The sequence below is a fragment of the Balaenoptera musculus genome, chromosome 7 (genome assembly GCF_009873245.2).
Source record: "Balaenoptera musculus isolate JJ_BM4_2016_0621 chromosome 7, mBalMus1.pri.v3, whole genome shotgun sequence".
NCBI lineage: Eukaryota > Metazoa > Chordata > Mammalia > Artiodactyla > Balaenopteridae > Balaenoptera > Balaenoptera musculus.
This window is the reverse complement of record NC_045791.1, coordinates 25,220,032-25,242,420: the sequence shown is the minus strand read 5'-3', so window position 1 is coordinate 25,242,420 and position 22,389 is coordinate 25,220,032. Positions and strand designations below refer to the sequence as shown.

The window sequence follows — 22,389 nt, the reverse complement described above, 5'->3', positions numbered from 1 at the left end:
TTGAATAATAGTGGTGAGAGTGCACATCCTTGTCTCGTTCCTGATCTTAGAGGAAATGCTTCCAGTTTTTCACCGTTGAGAATGATGTTTGCTGTAGGTTTGTTGTATATGGCCTTTATTATTTTGAGGTAGCTTCCCTCTAAGCCCACTTTCTGGAGAGTTTTTATCAGAAATGGGTGTTGAATTTTGTCAAAAGCTTTTTCTGCATCTATTGAGATGATCATATGGTTTTTATTGTTCAATTTGTTAATATGGTGTATCACATTGATTGATTTGCGTATATTGAAGAATCCTTGCATCCCTGGGATAAATCCCACTTGATCTTGGTGTATGATCCTTTTAATGTGTTGTTGGATTCTGTTTGCTAGTATTTTGTTGAGGATTTTTGCATCTATATTCATCAGTGATATTGGTCTGTAATTTTCTTTTTTTGTAGTGTCTTTGTCTAGTTTTGGTATCAGGGTGATGGTGGTCTCATAGAATGAGTTTGGGAGTGTTCCTTCCTCTGCAATTTTTTGGAAGAGTTTGAGAAGGATGGGTGTTAGCTCTTCTCTAAATGTTTGATAGAATTCACCTGTGAAGCCATCTGGTCCTGGGCTTTCGTTTGTTGGAAGATTTTAAATCACAGTTTCAATTTAATCACTTGTGATTGGTCTGTTCATATTTTCTGTTTCTTCCTGGTTGAGTCTTGGAAGGTTGTACCTTTCTAAGAAGTTGTCCATTTCTTCCAGGTTGTCCATTTTTTTGGGATAGAGTTGCTTGTAGTAGTCTCTTAGGATGCTCTGTATTTCTGCCGTGTCTGTTGTAACTTCTCCTTTTTCATTTCTAATTTTATTTATTTGAGTCCTCTCCCTCTTTTTCTTGATGAGTCTGGCTAATGGCTTACCAATTTTGTTTATCTTCTCAAAGAAACAGCTTTTAGTTTTATTGATGTTTGCTATTGTTTTCTTTGTTTCTATTTCATCTATTTCTGCTCTGATCTTTATTATTTCTTTTCTTCTACTAACTTTGGGTTTTGTTTGTTCTTCTTTCTCTAGTTCCTTTAGGTGTAAGGTTAGATTGTTTACTTGAGATTTTTCTTGTTTCTTGAGGTAGGCTTGTATAGCTATAAACTTCCCTCTTAGAACTGCTTTTGCTGCATCCCATAGTTTTGGATCATCGTGTTTTCATTGTCATTTGTCTCTAGGTATTTTTTGATTTCCTCTTTGATTTCTTCAGTGATCTCTTGGTTATTGAGTAACATATTGTTTAGCCTCCATGTGTTTGTGTTTTTTACCTTTTTTTCCCTGTAATTGATTTTTAATCTCATAGCATTGTGGTCAGAAAAGATGCTTGATATGATTTCAATTTTCTTAAATTTACTGAGGCTTGATTTCTGACCCAAGATGTGATCTATCCTGGAGAATGTTCCATGCACACTTGAGAAGAAAGTGTAATCTGCTGTTTTTGGATGGAATGTCCTATATATATCAATTAAATCCATCTGGTCTATTGTGTCATTTAAAGCTTCTGTTTCCTTATTTATTTTCATTTTGGGTGATCTGTCCGTTGGTTTAAGTGAGGTGTTAAAGTCCCCCACTATTATTGTGTTACTGTCGATTTCCTCTTTTATAGCTGTTAGCAGTTGCCTTATGTATTGAGGTGCTCCTATGTTGGGTGCATATATATTTATAATTGTTATATCTTCTTGTTGGAGTGAGCCCTTGATCATTATGTAGTATCCTTCCTTGTCTCTTGTAACATTCTTTATTTTAAAGTCTATTTTATCTGATATGAGTATTGCTACTCCAGCTTTCTTTTGATTTCCATTTGCATGGAATATCTTTTCCATCCCCTCACTTTCAGTCTGTATGTGTCCTTAGGTCTGAAGTGGGTCTCTTGTAGACGGCATATATATGGGTCTTGTCTTTGCATCCATTCAGCAAGCCTGTGTCTTTTGGTTGGAGCATTTAATCCATTCACGTTTAAGGTAATTATTGATATGTATGTTCCTATGACCATTTTCTTAATTGTTTTGGGTTTGTTTTTGTAGATCCTTTTCTTCTGTTGTGTTTCCCTCTTAGAGAAGTTCCTTTAGCATTTGTTGTAGAGCTGGTTTGGTGGTGATGAATTCTCTTAGCTTTTGCTTGTCTGTAAAGCTTTTGATTTCTCCATCGAATCTGAATGAGATCCTTGCCAGGTAGAGTAATCTTGGTTGTAGGTTCTTCCCTTTCATCCCTTTAAGTCACCCCCTTCTGGATTGTAGAGTTTCTGCCACTCCCTTCTGGCTTGTAGAGTTTCTGCTGAGAAATCAGCTGTTAAGCTTATGGGAGTTCCCTTTTATGTTATTTGTCATTTTTCCCTTGCTGCTTTCAATAATTTTTCTTTGTCTTTAACTTTTGCCAATTTGATTACTATGTGTCTCGGCATGTTTCTCCTTGGGCTTATCCTGTATGGGACTCGCTCCGCTTCCTGGACTTGGGTGGCTATTTCCTTTCCCATGGTAGGGAAGTTTTCGACTATAATCTCTTCAAATATTTTCTCGGGTCCTTTCTCTCTCTCTTCTCCTTCTGGGACCCCTATAATGCGAATGTTGTTGCATTTAATGTTGTCCCAGAGGTCTCTTAGGCTGTCTTCATTTCTTTTCATTCTTTTTTCTTTATTCTGTTCCACAGCAGTGAATTCCACCGTTCTGTATTCCAGGTCACGTATCCTTTCTTCTGCCTCAGTTATTCTGCTATTGGTTCCTTCTAGTGTAGTTTTCATTTCAGTTATTGTATTGTTCATCTCTTTTTGTTTGTTCTTTAATTCTTCTAGGTCTTTGTTAAGCATTTCTTGCATCTTCTCGATCTTTGCCTCCATTCTTTTTCCAAGGTCCTGGATCATCTTCACTATCATTATTCTGAATTCTTTTTCTGGAAGGTTGCCTATCTCCACTTCATTTAGTTGTTTTTCTGGGGTTTCATCTTGTTCCTTCATCTGGTACATAGCCCTCTGCCTTTTCATCTTGTCTATCTTTCTGTGAATGTGGTTTTTGTTCCACAGGCTGCAGGATTGTAGTTCTTCTTGCTTCTGCTTCCAAACTTCTTTGATACCATTTTAATTATTATACCAAGCAGACAGAGACTTTGCTTGCTCGATTCAGTTTATTTAGTATAATCTAGGGATAAAGTAAGTATATGCTTCTTGATTGTGGTGACATATAAAAATAAATGCAATTACATCATCTCATCATTCAGTGGGATTTTGAAATGTTCTAGCAAAGAAATGTGGTATAAAACTGAAATGTTAATTTCCCACCTAAAACAAGAGACATATAAATCAGGGGAAACAAAATAGTTTCTTTATAATCTCATCATTTTTTAGATTTCATTTTTACCTGCTCTTCTCTGTATTTACATTAGAAACACTATAACTCTCTTTAGTGAAGGCAACATCACAGCTTAAGGGACAATATTTGAATGGAAGTAAAATTGTTAAGTTAAAACATTCATAAAATATGAAAAGAACAGAAATGTGTATAAAAGCAATATGTATTTGGAAAATTTATGGGTTTTTTGGTGTCTTCAAAATTTCTATCATTCTTGGCTCTTTCACCTAAGCTAGAATATGACTTAAATACAGTCCTTTAAATATGATTATATATTTAATGATGACAAAGGAAATATGGTGAGTGTATGCCGCATAATCTCACCATTGCTCTGATATTCTTTGAAGCCACAGTATCTCTGCTGAAAGTTGCAGGATCTTCCTGACTGGTCATCTGCTTTCAGATTTTCCCCCTTTCATCCACATAGCACCCAGAATTGTCTTTTAAAAAGTGCTAAACAGCTGTCTAACTTCCTCCCTTGAAACTGTCCCCAGGGACTTTCTGTTGAACACTGCAGATTGAGCAAAAGTGTTTATATTATATCTGTTCTTTTCTGGAGTTCCATTGTAAATACAGCTTTTTTTTTTTTTTTAAGTCTTTAATTGTATTAACCCAAAAAGATAAAAAGAAAAAGAGAGGAGACAAAGCATGTGAGATAATTTTGGATAATAAAGAATGGATGATTAAATGATAAATGAATTAGGTTAATGTTTTTCTGCTTTGCTGAGTACAGAAGTGGTGGCAAGATGAAGAACCCCAGAAAGGCTCAAAAATTAGAGACTCTGGGCACTTCTGAAGGTACAGACATAGGATAGGGCTAGTAGTAAGAGGATTAGCTTAGAACCTACTTTGAGAATAAGTAGGCTTCTAAATTCCCTCCCCCAGTCTCTATAGCCAGGCAAGTTCTTATCTCCTACATGAGCAGAAAATCGGAGGTTTTATTTCTGAAGCAGTTAAACAATGAATGGATTGATAAGAGGAAGCCCCAAGACCATGGCTATGAAGCAACCAGTACAAATTGTAGCAAGAACAAGGCAGGTAACAGGAAAGATGTCAAAAGCAAAAGAAGTCAGTAGATTTCTGTGTGTTTCCACTTAGAGAGGAATTTCAGAGTTTTTTTGTTTTTGTTTTTTTAATTGAAGTATAGTTGATTTACAATGTTGTGTTGGTTTTACGTGTATAGCAAAGTGATTCAGTTATATGTATGTATGTGTATATATATATGTGTGTGTGTATATATATATATATTCTTTTTCAGGTTCTTTTCCATTATAGGTTATCACAAGGTACTGAATATTGTTCCCTGTGCTATACAGGTGGTTCTTGTTGTTTATCTATTTTTTATGTAGTAGTGTGTTTCTGTTAATCCCAAGCTCCTCATTTATCCTTTCCCCCTCTCCCTTTCCCCTTTGGTAATCATAAATTTGTTTTCTGTCTGTGAGTCTGTTTCTGTTTTATAAATAAGTTCATTTGTATCTTTTTTTTTTAGATTCCACATATAAGTGATATAATACGGTATTTGTGTTTCTCTTTCTGACTTACTTTGCTTAGTATGATAATCTCTAGGTCCATCCATGTAGCTGCAAATTGCATTATTTCATTCTTTTCTAACAGCTAAGTAATATTCCACTGTATATATGTACCACATCTACTTTATCCAGTCATCTGTCGATGGACATATAGGTTGTTTCCATGTCTTGGCTATTGTAAATATTGCTGCTATGAACATTGGGGTGCATGTATCTTTTCTAAGTAGAGTTTTCATCATTTCCAGATATATGCCCAGGAATGAGATTGCTGTATTATATGATTACTCTATTTTTTAGTTTTTTGAGGAACCACCATGCTGTTCTCCATAGTGGCTGCACCAATTTACGTTCCCAGAAGTGTTTTTCTTTTTTTTGAATTATGCAATAATTAATTACAGCAAAGAGAAGAAACTTGGGAATGTTAAAAAAAAAACACAAAAGTTGTTCGAGAAGGACGTATAATCATATTATATTACTTTTTTCATTTGACAACAAAAATGTGTATTGTCATAATTATATAAACATTGAGTATTAATTTAACTGAAAATTAAGGTTGTGGGAAGATCAGGGGAGAGAAGGTGTGAATGTGCATATGCGTGTGTGTGTGTGTGTGTGTGTGTGTGTGTGTGTGTGTGTAGGGGTATAAAGAATTAACTCCTAATCATGTGTAATAGAAAGTTAATAGATTATATACAAACTTTAAAAACCTTAAAATTATAGTAGAGACATGTCATATAGAATTAGGGAAATAAATACAATTGAAGTAGCTATAGCAACTGAAAGACAGTACAGAGAGGTGAAGTGGACACTGCTGTTTTTCACTGTAAGCCTTGATGGGGTGTTACTTTTTAAATCATGTGCATTTACTGTATGATGAAAATTTAAAAATCACATTTAAAACAAAATAATCCCCTGGTTTTACAGGAAATTATTATGAAGTCTGTCTGCTTACTGTAGTTTACATACTTCTGCCAATCTTTGCTGAGTGATCTTTTCTTGTTCATCCATATTTTAGCTATGATATAGCTCCTCCTACTTCTACTCATTTTTAGAATATGCCAAGCTCATTCCTCCTTGGTAGGCTCTGCCCCCAAATCTCCACATGCCTAACAACTTCTTGTCACACTGAGCTCAGTTCAAATATCCTCTCCTCAGAATGCCCTCTGTGATCAGTCACTGAAGTCATTATCCTGTCTTATTTTCTTCATGATGCTAACACTGTCTAATTCTACCCTTCTTGAGGAGAGGACTGTGTGAGGGATCATCTTGATCATGCCCAAATATAGTTGTTTCATCACAGAACCATATTTTGTATAAGTAGAGCAGAAAATTTCAAGACAAGTTATTTTTAAATTTCCCTGGCTTCATTTATGAGCATTTATGGAATATCCTTCATGATTTAGCATTAAGCTGAATTACAGGTAATTTAAACGAACCAAAACTGTTATTGGTATAGACAGTCTAGTTTAGATATAGGTCTAAAAATAACATCCAAGTGATGGGAAGTCAACAAAATCTAATTTTAAAAATTATAGGGATTTGACTACTGTATTAGTTTTCTATTTCTGCATAGCAAAGTATCCCAAAACTTAGTGGCTTAAAAACAGCAAACATCTATTATCTTACACTTTCTGTGAGTCAGAAATACAGGGGATGCTAAGCTAGGTGGTTGTCATAGGGTTTCTCATGAGGTTGTAATGAAGATGTTGGCCAGGACTGCAGGCATCCAGTGGCTTCACTGGGACTGGAAGACTGGCTTCCAAGCTCATTCTTGTGATTATTGGCAGTAGACTTCTCTCATTTCCTACATGGGTCTTGGCACAAGGTTGCTTGTATATCATCATAGCATAGCAGCTGGCTTCCACCAGAGTGAGTGATCCAAAGAGAGGGGGAGCAAAATGGAAGTTATAATACCTTTTATGACTTAGTCTTGGAAACCACACTGTGTCATTTCTACCACATTCTATTTATTTATTTTTTTAACTTTTTATTTTATATTTGAGTATAGGTGATTAACAATGTTGTGTTAGTTTCAGGTGTACAGCAAAGTGATGCAGTTATACATATACATGTATCTATTCTTTTTCAAGTTCTTTTCCCATTTAGATTGTTACATAATATTGAACAGAGTTCCCTGTGCTATACAGTAGGTCCTTGTTGGCTATCCATTTTAAATATAGCAGTGTGTACATGTCAATCCCAAACTCCCTAACTATCCCTCCCCCGACCCCTCCCCCCTGGTAACCATAAGTTTGTTCTCTAAGTTTGTACCACATTCTATTTAGTACAAACCAGTCACAAAGAAGAGCCCACATTCAAGTGGAGGAGAATTAAGCTCTACCTTTTGCAAGGGAGAGTATCAGAATGTTTGTGGACACATTTTTTAGATTATCAAAACTACTAACTTATTATCAATTAGCTTATTTATTGCTAGTACTGTGCTATTCTCTAGTGTGTGCGTATTATAAGGTGTCACAGAGACATAAACTCAAGTGCAGTCTTTTAGTTCCCTCTGGGAAGCAACTAATATTTGTGGAATACCTACTGCATGTCATTGTACTGGATTCTTAATGTGTGTTGTCTGATTTAATCCCCTGGCCACTTTGTAAACTGGATATTATATTTATTTAATACAAAAACAGAGGCTTTTATGAAGTAGAACATACTCTAAGTAGGGAGTTAGGCTGAACTAAATGATATACACTGCTTTACTTTGGTATAATCACACTAGAGGCCTTCGATCCAGTTTAGCCGCAGACAGGTTTTGTTTGAAACACAAAATATTTTATAATTAACAAAACATCAGTTTACCATATTTAAAATTTGGCAGACTTCAAATGAAGTTCAGAAATTCTTATTTTGCACTTCTTTGAAACAATACAGCATTTCTGTATCAAAACAATCAGCTGAAATTGAGTCTTCTTTTTCAGGGAGATGTATACATTTAAGTCATCATCTAGATTTGTCATAATCCCTCTTAACAGGTTTTACCTATTTATGTTATCTTTCTAATCTTGTGGACGTTTATATTTGCTATTTCTGGCTAGTTAAATATAGCAAATAATTAAAGAAAAATCAAGTATTCAACTTTGTCAACATATAATTTTCAAAAAGTTAAAAACATGACTTGTACAAATATTTAATGAACGTATATTAAGGAATTATTTAGCTCATTAATAAGAGAACCAGCAGGATGGTAAATCTGGTTCAAAGAAGTACAGAAAAGACTGAAGTATTTACAATCAGTGAAAGAAAAAATTCTGAATTACGATTATAAAATTAGATATAAAACTAGTTAACATCATACTGGACAGTAAAACTGGGGTTATATTTACTACCTGATGGAAATCATTTGCATCTCTATTGGACAAAAATTATTTTTAATGTATCAATTTACACATATTTAAATTCATAGAGACTGGGACCTAATCAACATTAAATTGTAAATTAAACAAAGGTATATTCCCTAGAGAACTAAACAGTCTTTGAAAAGGCCTATTAGACGATGGTCCATTATGGCATTAAACACACATGCAGACATTCCTTTTATATTTTTTCTTAGCAAGATTTTGACTTTGTTCTCAATTATTTTCTGGCATAAACTACTCTACTGAATAATACTTGAAATAATACTTGAGTAGTATTATTTGCTAGAGCTGCCGTAACAAAACACCACAGACTGGGTGGCTCAAAAAACAGAAATCTGTTTTCTCATAGTTCTGAAGGCTGGAAGTCCAAGATCAAGGTGCTGCAGGTTTGGACTTTCTGAGACCTCCTTGGCTTGCTGATGGCCTTTCCTCTGTGTGCAGGTAGCCCCAGTGTTGTCTCTGTATGTCCTAATCTCTTTTTATAAGGACATCAGTAAGTTTGGTTTAGAGCCCACACTAATGGCCTCATTTTAATACAATAATCTCTTTAAAGATTTTATTTCAAATATAGTCACATTTTGAGGTGCTGGGGGTTAGGACTTTAACATATGAATTTGGGGGGAAAACAATTTAGTCTATAACACTGAGCATATATTGCATTGTAGTGAATCAAAAATATTTAAGTTCTGCATTCACCAATTCTGTTAATTAATTCCTTACCTTATGATGTGATGAAAAAGCTGATGTAACTTTTTTTATCCAATTATAGATTATCATAAATATCTTCTTTTTTAAAACTTTTCCCTTGAAGTTTTAAATTAATTTCCACTGGGTACAACTTTAAGTTTTTACACCTAACATATATTGGGTTTTAAAAAGATAAAGTTACTTATATTTATATAATACTTTAACAAGTTTCAAAATACTTTCAATATTTTTTCACTGTAATTTAAAAGTTTATTGATATTGATATTTACATTATTGTATTTAATTTATTTATTTTTGGCTGTGTTGGGTCTTCGTTTCTGTGTGACAGCTTTCTCTAGTTGCGGCAAGCGGGGGCCACTCTTCATCGCAGTGCGCGGGCCTCTCACTGTCGTGGCCTCTCTTGTTGCGGAGCACAGGCTCCAGACGCGCAGGCCCAGTAGTTGTGGCTCACGGACCCAGCTGCTCTGCGGCATATGGGATCTTCCCAGACCAGGGCTCGAACCCATGTCCCCTGCATTGGCAGGCAGATTCTCAACCACTGCGCCACCAGGGAAGCCCCTAGATTATTTTATGATTCAGAAGAAAGTGGTCAATACTTTCAGATGTAGATACGAACAGAAAAGCAAACTTTGCTTTTGGCAAGTAAAAAATTCTGAATGACCATAAAGCAGCTATTTGTAAAGAACAGTGAGGGCAAAATCCTGGGCACTTTTGTTTGAAGAATGAATACAAGGCAACCAGAGAAACATAATAACGGGAGCATATGTAATTTTTTTCTAGTAACAGTAAAGTAATAAGGGTCTTACTAAAATTTTAGAGACAATTTTGTAATGTCGTAAAAATCTCCTAAAATGTTCAAGTCATCTATCTATCTACTATCTATCTATCTATCTATCTATCTATCTATCTATCTATCTATCTATCTATTGGCTTGCTTACTAGAACTCTTTGTTTAATTGCTTTAATTCTCTAATCTTAATAAACATCACATTAAAAGCAGATAGAAACTTCAGATATAGGAAAAGGAAACAATGCCAATTCCCACAGTTACGGTTTGGCTAATTATTAGGTTCTTTAGTGAGACCTTGCTGCTTCAAACTAGGATGTTGTTAACAATACCTATTGTTTCAGTAGCAGAGCATCTTTCTGCAGCCATACAGAGTTGAAAGAAGTTGTGAATGCTGTCAAACGGCTCTTTTGTCTGAATTTACAATTGCATAGACTAAACCAACTGCATGCCTAGCATGAGAGATGGGTCATTGAATGGACTTTGGCACATAATTTATCTGAACCCTAGGTATCTGAAATGGCATTTGAAACAGTGGGTTCTGTTCTCTAGCTGCTATAATAATGCAAAGGGAATAAAAAACAAAGCTAAGTATACATTTCCACATTTCTGGAGACAGAAAAAATAGTTCAGAAATTTAAACTCCTGGCTGCTGAACTGATTCATGTACTTTGTGAAACATTTAAATGCTTATGTTTCCATAAAGACTGTGTAATTCAGAAATGAAACTGTAGTTGATAGACTGACAATCTGTATCCAGTGAACTGCAATATCTACTTTTTGCTTGCCCTTGTAGGGACTGATAGAAATTCCCACAAAATTGCTGCTTTCTCTACCTTGCTTTGACAATATATATATACCATAATGAATATAATGATGGCATATGCATCTGTGTTAGTTTTTTATTGAAAGAATATCATTCATGTAGCAACATGTTACTAAGAGTCTTTTGAAGCATAGAGTAAGGAGAGCGTTTAGGTTCAGATTACAGAAAGAAACTCTACTTAGCCAATGAATCATAGATCCATATTAAGTTCACACAAGGAGGTAGCAAAATATAATTTTCAATAGATAAATATATGGCTGTCATAAAATTCAGGAATGAATATGGACCAGAAATGTATGTATGGTATTACTGGGGGAACCAGCCCAATACTGATGATCTAAGAGCATTAGTGGAATTGAATGCTTCTAGGCATCTTAAAGAAAAGGAATGTTTAAATGAGATCTGTAGTTAGGTATAAAAATGGTCAGTGCCTCACAGGCTAAGAGACTAGAATTTTTGGGGTTATCCTTTCTACTAGATAAATATCAACAGGTTAGCATGAAATTTCACAGTGTAGTTCTGATCAAATAGAAAATACTCAAGTCAAAAACATGTACAAAGAGCTAACACCTATCCTTCTCAAACTCTTCAAAAATATAGCAGAGGGAGGAACATTCCCCAACTCATTCTACAAGGCCGCCATCACCCTGATACCAAACCCAGACAAAGATGTCACAAAAAAAGAAAACTACAGGCCAATATCACTGATGAACATAGATGCAAAAATCCTCAACAAAATACTAGCAAAGAGAATCCAACAGCACATTAAAAGGATCATACACCATGATCAAGTGGGGTTTATCCCAGGAATGCAAGGATTCTTCAGTGTAGGCAAATCAATCAATGTGATACACCATATTAACAAATTGAAGGATAAAAACCATATGATCATCTCAGTAGATGCAGAAAGAGCTTTCGACAAAATTTGACACCCGTTTATGATAAAAACTCTCCAGAAAGTAGGCATAGAGGGAACTTACCTCAAAATAATAAAGGCCATATATGACAAACCCACAGCCAACATCATTCTCAATGGTGAAAAACTGAAACCATTTCCACTAAGATCAGGAACAAGACAAGGTTGCCCACTCTCACCACTATTATTCAACATAGTTTTGGAAGTTCTGGCCACAGCAATCAGAGGAGAAAAAGAAATAAAAGGAACAAATTGGCAAAGAAGAAGTAAAACTGTCACTGTTTGCAGATGACATGATACTATTCATGGAGAATCTGAAAGATGCTACCAGAAAACTCCTAGAGCTAATCAATGAATTTGGTAAAGTAGCAGGATACAAAATTAATGCACAGAAATCTCTTGCATTCTTATACACTAATGATGAAAAATCTCAAAGAGAAATTAAGGAAACACTCCCATTTACCACTGGAACAAAAAGAATAAAATACCTAGGAATAAACCTACCTAGGGAGACAAAAGACCTGTATGCAGAAAACTATAAGACACTGATGAAAGAAATTAAAGATGATACCAACAGATGGAGAGCTATACCATGTTCTTGGATTGGAAGAATCAACATTGTGAAAATGACTATACTACCCAAAGCAATCTACAGATTCAGTGCATTCCCTATCAAACTACCAATGGCATTTTTCACAGAACTAGAACAAAAAATTTCACAATTTGTATGGACACACAAAAGACCCCGAATAGCCAAAGCAATCTTGAGAAAGAAAAATGGAGCTGGAGGAATCAGGCTCCCTGACTTCAGACTGTACTACAAAGCTACAGTAATCAAGACAGTATGGTACTGGACAAAAACAGAAATATAGATCAATGGAACAGGATAGAAAGCCCAGAGATAAACCCACACACGTATGGTCACCTTATCTTTGATAAAGGAGGCAAGAATATACAATAGAGAAAAGACAGCCTCTTCAATAAGTGGTGGTGCTGGGAAAACTAGAAAGCTACATGTGAAAGAATGAAATTCGAACACTCCCTAACACCATACACAAAAATAAACTCAAAATGGATTAAAGACCTAAATGTAAGACCAGACACTATAAACCTCTTAGAGGAAAACATAGGCAGAACACTCTGTGACATAAATGACAGCAAGATACTTTTTGACCCACCTCCTAGAGAAATGAAAATAAAAACAAAAATAAACAAATGGGACCTAATGAAACTTCAAAGCTTTTGCACAGCAAAGGAAACCATAAGAAGGTGAAAAGACAACCCTCTGAATGGGAGAAAATATTTACAAATGAAGCAACTGACAAAGGTTTAATCTCCAAAATATACAAGCAGCTCATGCAGCTCAATATCACAAAAACAAAAAAACCCAATCCAGAAACGGGCAGAAGACCTAAATAGACATTTCTCTGAAGAAGATGTACAGATTGCCAACAAACACACGAAAGGATGCTCAACATCACTAATCATTAGAGAAATGCAAATCAAAACTACAGTGAGGTATCACCTCACACCAGTCAGAATGGCCATCATCAAAAAATCTGTAAACAATAAATGTTGGAGGGGGTGTGGAGAAAAGGGAACCCTCTTGCACTGCTGGTGGGAATGTAAATTGATACAGCCACTATGGAGAACAGTATGGAGGTTCCTTAAAAAACTAAAAATAGAACTATCATATGACCCAGCAATCCCACTACTGGGCATATACCCTGAGAAAACCATAATTCAAAAAGTCATGTACCACAATGTTCATTGCAGCACTGTTTACAATAGCCAGGACATGGAAGCAACCTAAGTGTCCATCAACAGATGAATGGATAAAGAAGATGTGGCACATATTGAGTTACTTGTAGTAATGTGGATGGACGTAGAGTCTGTCATACAGAGTGAAGTAAGTCAGAGAAAGAAAAACAAATACTGTATGCTAACACATATATATGGAATCTAAAAAAAAAAGGTTCTGATGAACCTAGGCGCAGGACAGGAATAAAGACGCAGATGTAGAGAATGGACTTGAGGACACGGGGAGGGGGAAGGGTAAGCTAGGATGAAGTGAGAGAGTAGCAATTGAAGTATATACACTACCAAAAGTAAAATAGATAGCTAGTGGGAGCAGCTGCATCACACGGGGAGATCAACTTGGTGCTTTGTGACCACCTAGAGAGGTGGGACAGGGAGGGTGGGAGGGAGACGCAAGAGGGAGGGGATATGGGGATGTATGTATACATATAGCTGATTCACTTTGTTGTACAGCAGAAACTAACACAACATTGTAAAGCAATTATGCTCCAATAAAGATGTTAAAAAAAAAAAAAAAACAGATACATTCTTCTAGAGTTGCACCATCCGAGTCACTAGCTTCCTCCTTTTTTTAAAGTTTAAATTTGAATCAATTAAAGTGAAATTCAGTAAAGGTTCGGTTTTTCAGTCACACTAGCCACATTTTAAATGCTCACTAGACACAGTCATTATTTTCTTGTACAGCATAGATAATAGAATATTTCCAATATTGCAGAAAGTAGTATTCAACAGTGCTCTTCTAGAGAATTAATCAATCTTTGAGCAATCCTGTTTTACATTGCCTACATATGCCATCAAAAGAACATATCATTCCTCCTTTTGCTTTATTTCCAAGTATTGGATACTTGGATACTTTCTGTAAATAAAGGTACTTACAGCTCTCCTTTTCTACCTCTCCTTTTTTTTTTTTTTTTTTTTAAATAGAAGAGGATCTGAAAATAAGGGTTTACCTTAGTTCACAAAAAGTATTTACTCCTCTTACTGCTAAAGCATTTAGCTGTGTCACTGAACCACTTATGCCCATTGGGTTAAATGAACTATTTGGACAAATGCAAAAACTAGGAGAAATATTTTATTGGAAGTACCTATTCTTTAGGATTTAGAAACTCCTTGTCCTTTTATCTAGGTCATCCTCAGTCCTTAGATAGCAAGAAGAAAGGTATCAAGCGGTAGTCATTATTTTACAGAATAACTACTTACTTACTTCGGCATAGCAAGAAATTATCCTTGCAATTTTTTTTTTTTTAAATCATAAAATTACCTGTATTTTTGAAATATCCTCTGTGGTGGTTTGGGCAGAATTATGTACTCTTTGGCTTATGATACTAGATTTGCACCTGTGATTCAGTGATTTTGTGTGTGTGTTTTTCAGATGTGCAACAAATGGCGATTGACTGGCTCACCAGAAATCTCTATTTTGTGGACCATGTCAGTGACCGGATCTTTGTGTGTAATTACAACGGGTCTGTGTGTGTCACCCTGATTGACCTGGAACTTCATAATCCTAAAGCAGTAGCAGTAGATCCAATAGCAGGGTAAGAAATTCTTCTTTATAGTGTTTGATCTGAAATAATTTCCGTTTAAAAAAATCAGAGTCTGACAAGAGTTGTGGGATATAAGACGACAGGCTCATAAAATTTTTTTTTTTTAATTTATTAATTTATTTATTTATGGCTGTGTTGGGTTTTCGTTTCTGTGCGAGGGCTTTCTCTAGTTGCGGCAAGCGGGGGCCACTCTTCATCGCGGTGCGCGGGCCTCTCACTATCGCGGCCTCTCTTGTTGCGGAGCACAGGCTCCAGACGCGCAGGCTCAGTAGCTGTGGCTCATGGGCCTAGTTGCTCCGCGGCATGTGGGATCTTCCCAGACCAGGGCTCGAACCCGTGTCCCCTGCATTGGTAGGCGAATTCTTAACCACTGCGCCACCGGGGAAGCACGTCATAAAATGTTTTTAATGTTTATTTGAACAGTTGCATTGCAGGAAGGAAAAAAGAAGTTGTAATCTACCATTCAGAAGCTGGGGCATACCAATTCCTTAACACATCAGTATTGCAGGGCTAACCTAAGACACAGACAACCCACTACTCTTCCAAGAATTGCTTTGGGGTTGCCAGAGAAGACCCTCAGCATAGTTTTAGGTTAAAGAGAGGAGACTTAAGTTATTTAGCAGTGGACCTTGTGGTTAGCAGACTTCAAAAATACTACCTGAAAGATGGACTATTAACAAACTTAGCTCCAACACAACATTTAGGATTTATGAAAGGGGCATAATACATGTTCAAGGGTACTAGTAAAACATTAAGGTTGTCTTTGTTAGTTGAAACCTTTTTTTTTTTTCTCTAACTACTGATGTGTAAACATTATATTACTATGGAGCTACTGAATTAATCATCAGAATCCATCTTCACTTTTTCTTTGACTTTCCAATTTTGCAAGCCACTCTATTGGTTAAAAAGAGACCTTATTTTATCTGAACTTCTTTTAGCTAATAGGCTCATTCATCTTTTTTTAATATTTCATAATTTTCAAAATATAGGTACACATGTTTAAATTCCCAATAACTCTGTTCATATAATTAGAAAATTAATATAGGAATTATGCTTTATTTTTACAAACACTATGATATTGTATAAAGTTCTATAAAGCCAGTATTTTTTACCAGTAACTATTGGGAAAGGATACTTTCAAATTAATGGCATAGTGTACAACTTTAGCTGGAAGACCTGGTGCTTTTTTCAGATGTAAGTTGTAGCAAAGATTTGAAAACTAAAATATTATCCTTGTTATTGTTTTAATCGTCCCCAAGCAGTTCAGGCTGAAATGTCTGATGGAACATATCCTAAACCGCCATAAGTCCCCATTCAATAAATGGGAAAATATTTACTGAAGAAACAGCTGTCATCCATATGTGGACTTTTGTCACTCTTAAAGTCTGATTGAATATTAAGATGCATCATCACAATGGTTCTGATTTTGACAAGAACAGCTTGCACGTAAGAGCTTTGCTAGGAAGGCTGTGTAATATAATTCTTAAATGTAGCTCTATTTGTATTTGCAGCAGATGGTTACTTGACTCGATCTGACTGCAGTGATGCTTCAAAAGACAAGAGTAAGAGTAGTTGTATTTAAACTGATTTGTTTGGGTGTTGGTTAAGTGTAGTAAGGAAGAACTGGAAATTTACAAATGTGCTAACAACATTCTTTTGACATTCTGTTTAGAAATATATTTGCTTGTGTGTTTTTCCCTGGATGTGCTAACTGAATTTAAAATTAGCCTTTAGATAGTCTTGTCTGTCAGAAATGTTGAGGTGAAGCTATTGTGTTTCTCCCATTTTTATACCACTCTTATCCTTCCCCATTCTTTTTTTTTTTTTTAAAAAAACATGTATGTATTTGTTTGGCTGTGCCGAGTCTTAGTTGCGGCCTGTGGGATCTTGTTACCTCACCAGGGATCAAACACAGGCCCCCAGCGTTGGGAACTTAGCCACTGGACCACCAGGGAAGTCCCAATCTTTCCCCATTCTTAAAAACAAAGATCCAGAGACACTTTTCAAATAAAACTGCCAACCTGAAATATAATATATGTGACACCATCTCCCTTTCTGAAAAGCAACATGTTTTATGTTCTCAAGCTTCCTATTTCTCCCTGTCATTACATGAAAGAACCATATTTTGTCATTTTTGTCAAAGGAATTAGGAGTAGAAAACCCTCACACTGTTTGTGCTTATTCTCTGCTGGATTCCTTTGGGCCTAGTAACTGTTTTGTCATGTATCATTTATCACAATAGGTTCTTTGGAATTTTTTTGTCTGAGTTTGCTCTGTCTCTCTATCACCGGTTTTCAATCCTGATTTCTAGGAATCAGAGGAGGAAAAGCTCTGCTGTTTTATGAATATAATCCTGTTTATAATAGAACACTTTTTAAAAGTATTTATTTTTCTCTTCATACTGTATCAGAAATGTGGCTAGGGTTAATGTGATGCTACCTAGGGAAGGAACAGCAGGTTTTTTCTTTTTTCTTTTTCCTTTAACTTCTACTTTGGGGAGCTCAAGGGTAATTTGAATAGTTGAGGTTAGAACAACTCTGCATGACCTACTAAAGGGGACATGTACCACCAGTGAAATTTCTCCCACCTTTTCCTAATCGTCTGAGGTATATTTCTTTGGCTCTGTCTGTTATAACTTCAGTTCAGAAAACATCAGAATGTATTAAAAGTCTGACCCGACTCTTAGAGCTTGACCTTAATAGGTATGGAAATGGCTGGAGATTTGCCTTACCTCCCCACAGGCTGCATTGAAAAAAAATATTTTTTACTTGGCTGTACTTTTTACTTTTCTCAACCTCCTATTCCCTTTTTTATCTAAGAAGTTTTACAATATTATCATTATTATTATTCTAAAATTTTTAAATTTATTTTTTACTTCTCCACAGGTTGAATATAGATTAGTAATTTTCTCTAGACTATCAGTATGACTTGGGCCAGGCTCCAATCCAAATTTGCCAGGAAGAGATTGTTTATAAACAGTTTTTGTTCATTTTCTTTGTTTTCGTGATGTTGATATTGACTCATTAATTCAGGCTCTTTTTCTGGAGATACTTCTTGAGATTTTCTTCTTCATTTCAAATTTTAGCAATATTTTCTTCCAGTGGTTTCTTGAAGAAATTTCTAAAATTATTTCTATAGAGTCATTAGCGTTTGAAGGTAGCATAGAGATTATAGTCCAACCAATATCAAAAATAGCTTTTCTGGTAGTTGTTATTAGAGCTCTGCTTGTTTAATGATTACGAATTTAATCTGAAGTCACTCTCCCTAGGATCAAATCCTGCCTAGTTACTAGCTGTGTGATGTTGGATGCCTCTTTGTATCTTTATTTTCTTACCTTAAAAATATGAATAGTGATAACCCACTAAAGGGCTGTTGTGAGCATTAAATAATGCCAAACATATAAAGCACTTTAATACTGTTTGAGTTGTAGAATATGTGAAGTTCTCTTTTTCATGTTGCCTCAAAAATAACTACTAATCTTTCCAACACTTACAATACTGTTGTGAACTGAGTAATGAGACCAATATTCCACCTCATTAAAGATGATCTTTTCATTTCCAGCCCAATTCTCTTTCTACTAAAAATGCTACTTAAATGGCTTACTTCATATAGACTAAATCTATTATATAATCAAGTACTGAGTAAAAGGAGGGGAAATGAGAAAATAAAGTGATATGACCTGGGAGTAAAGATGAAATGTATATGTGATGCTGGAGGATAAAAAGTACAGAGTAACTGTAGGTATAGGGAAGAAAGTAGCAGAGGAAACCATTTTCATAATTGATGTCGTGAAAGATATGTTTGGATTACCTTCAAGGTCTTTCAAAAGATAAAGTAAAGAATAAAACCCCTTCACAGTTACCTCTGTCAGTTGAACTGTATTTTTTAATATGAAATTTTTTCAGTAATAAACCATATAGTGTTTGAGTCTGATGAGGGTTGTAGCTGAGAACAGGAGTGGAACTAGTATACAATTTTGGTTCTAGGGTGTGGCTCTAAGTTGCCTATTAAATTAAAATCATCACACTAAACTTGATACAAGAATACATTTCACCATAAGTATCAAATCGTTACAACACTATTGCAAAAGAGAGGATCAATTAATCCTAAGGATGATAAATATTAGAAAAACAGAGTAAAATTGGAGAGATATTTTTAGGAATGAAGTTGGATTTGAAAATTTGAGGAAAATATTTTGGGGGACTTGAGGTACCATGTATAGAACTCATATTCAGTAAAGTTATGTGGGATGGCCAAATTGAGGGAGAAGGGGAATCCCCCATATCATGTGAAACAGCAGAAATTGACTATGTTCCAAGTACTATGTATACCCTTTTTCTGTGTAGGATGGACTTTTGACTTGTTGAGAATGGATGGCAGAGTGATCTGTAGGATTTATTTGTAAGTCCATGACCGCATGTCAGTATTAAGGAGAAAAATGTGTTGTCTTTGTTCTCTATAAAAGCAGTCCATCTGCCAGGAGGCAGAGGACTGAAACTTAAGTCTCAGAAGTTGAATTCACACAGGAGTGATTGATAGTATTTAATAGGGAATAAACCCATTCTCAACACCCACCTGGATCCCCGCTGTTGGTGAAACTAGTCATGGCTGAGAAATTAAAAATAGAATCAAAGTTAATAGCTATCAGGGAGCAGGACTGACTAATGAAATTCTAATCTGAGATACTGTGTGAATGTTGGAAGCTAGAAAATGAAGTAGGTCTGCCTATGACCATGAAAGAAGTTTTGTAACAAGGGGAGCCTTGGGATAGATACCAAATTTCTCACGTCCATGAGGTGGCTCCTAGAGCCAGCCCAGGTTCCAAGTTACAGGCTGCACTCACTAGGCACTTGCAGTAGGACAGTAGAATTGTTGCAGAGTTTTGGCTATTAAATCCGTCAGGCTACAGTAGTTCCCCTTTATCAACAGGTTTGCTTTCTGTGGTTTTAGTTACTTGTGGTCAACCATGGTCCAGAAATATGAAATGAAAAATTCCATAAATAACTAATTTGTGAGTTTTAAATGACTCAGTGTTCTGAGTAGTGTAGTGCCATCCAGCTCTGTCCCTGCTGAGATGTGAATCATCCCTTTGTCCGGTGTACCCTGATCATTAGTCACTTAGTAGTCTACGTTATCAGATCCACTGTCACAGTATCACAGTGCTTGTGTTCAAGTAACCCTTATTTTACTGAATAATGGCCCCAAAACACAAAAGCAGTGATGCTGAATTTGGATATGCAAAAGAGAAGCCATAAAGTGCTTTCTTTAAATGAAAAGGTGAAAGTTCTCAACTTAATACGAAAAGAAAAAAAAAAAAAAAAAGCCAAGGTGCTAAGATGTATGGCAAGAACAAATCTTCTATCCATGAAATTGTGAAGATGGAAAAAGAAATTCATGCTAGTTTTGCTGTTATGCCTGAAACTGCAAAAGTTATGGCTGCAGTACGTAAGCAGTTAGTTAAGATGGAAAAGGCATTATATTTATACAATAAGATATTTTGAGAGAGAGAGACCACAGTCACAAAACTTTCATTACGGTATTATATAATATATTGTTCTAATTGTTCTATTTTATTGCTATTGTTGTTAATCTCTTACTGTGGCTAATGTATAAATTAAACTTTACCATATGTATGTATGTATAGGAAACACATACAGTCAGCCCTCCATATCTGCAGGTTTTGTGTCTGTGGGTTTTATATCTAAGGATTCAACTAACCATGGACCCACATCCATGGATTCCACTTGAAATTTCACCCAATGGTTGGTTGAAACCATGGATATGGAGGGCTGACTATATTTATTGTAGTACTCAATCTTATGTAAGAGAGTGGATTTTGGTATCCATGGGGGCTTCCGGAACCTACCTTCCATAAATACTGAGGGACAGCTATATATATATATATATATGGTTTGGTACTATCCATGGTTTCAGGCGTTCACTGGACGTCCTGGAATGTATCCCCCATGGGTAAGGCAGTACTACTGTACACTGTAAGCAAATTAAAGCTACAGATTGCACCCCTGCAACTAACCACTATCTACTGATTTGAGGATTCAGATGAATCTGAAGTTTCTATGGGTTTGAACATTAGGAAGTATCTAAAGATATCCCCCTATGTATTGTTTTCTCCTCTTGGAAGTATCAGTCTTGGAGGGTTGGACGCTCATCGACAATTCATGACTGCCCCTAATCTTTTGAAATTCATATTCATATTTTGATATGTTGCAAATAGTGGGTCCTGACTTTTTAAGGAAGAACTACCCTCTACACATACCCGCATACCCGCACACAGAAACATTATCTATACCTAGATAGATAGATTAGATAGATAGATATTTCCTGTATCCGTCACCACTGCAATATAGCCATGTCTCATTCCCACAATCAGATGCAACTCCCTATTGTTCAAGGAGAGAGATGTTTCTTGAAGATAATGTAAACTTAGTTTCCCTCAGTATCTTCTTGTATATTCCTCTTCATTAGAAGAAAACTCAGAAAAACATGGAAACATTTTAACAGCTCCAATAATCATTCTCCTGAATTTCTGTATTGCCCTGCTGTAATTTCCCTTTTGTGCATCCTGAATTTAAACTTTTTTTTTCTTTTTTCTTTTTTAAAGATTTAGGAACAAAATGAACTGCTAAAAGTGTATTTTGGTCTGTTAATTTATTTTTGAGACAGTCTTGGTCGTGAAGATAGTAGTAGCACTCAGGTGGGCAGACCTCCAAATTCATTTATACATAAGAGAATGCCAAGGAAGTTACCTGCCCACTTCTCCTTATACTCAGTGGGTGATTAATGCAGTACACTGAAAACATCCTTAGTCTTATAAATTTGTATTAATTATTTCAAAAATTTTACCTATGTCTTTTCTTACCTGTATCAAAATTCAAGTGGATATCATTATAGCACTAGCTATATTTCTATCTTTTCATTTATCTATAAGCTATCTAAATATCTATGTGCACATTCCCCATTTTACACTACTACTCCCTTCTCTGTGTGATTCTAACAATCTTGGATTTAGAATAGAGAATTATCTAAGAAATTGGCATCTACCTATTTTAGGCCAGATTACTAAGTACCTTAGGAGAGTTATCACCTGCCACTTTTCAATCCAAAGTTCCTTTCAGAAGTTACCGATGTGAATAGGCAAGACAACATGAATATACAGTTATGTGTTTCATGGTCTGCACTATTTTCACTAAAGTTAGTGGTTCAGAGGTACATTCAAAAGTATAAATCCATATGAACTGTCTTTTATATGAGTTAATTTTTTTCTTCTCATTAATTAATTTTCTCTAGGTTCAACCTCTTTCCAAATTCCTCCACAGACATTTCCTCAAGTGGAGGTTTATGTGTGGCATTGCCTTTAATTACTGTCTCCTTCAGTTACAAATGATTATTCTATTATATTATAATTAGCCTGGGAATATGGAAGAACAACTAGGAGTGACTTATTATGTTCAGTACAGCCTTTACTGGAACCTTAACCCACATTGATTTAACTCCCACTGTGTGTTCTTGAGTCATATCATTCA

General features: G+C 35.6%; 1 protein-coding gene across 1 annotated transcript in view; it reads left to right on the top strand.

Annotated features, from left to right (window-relative positions):
• Positions 1–22,389, top strand: part of LRP1B (LDL receptor related protein 1B) — a 1,897,582-nt gene that overhangs the window by 920,205 nt on the left and 954,988 nt on the right. The window contains exon 7 of the mRNA XM_036857483.1: positions 14,674–14,836. Within this exon, the coding sequence (XP_036713378.1) occupies positions 14,674–14,836 (163 nt within the window). The remainder of the gene's footprint in view (positions 1–14,673; positions 14,837–22,389) is intronic.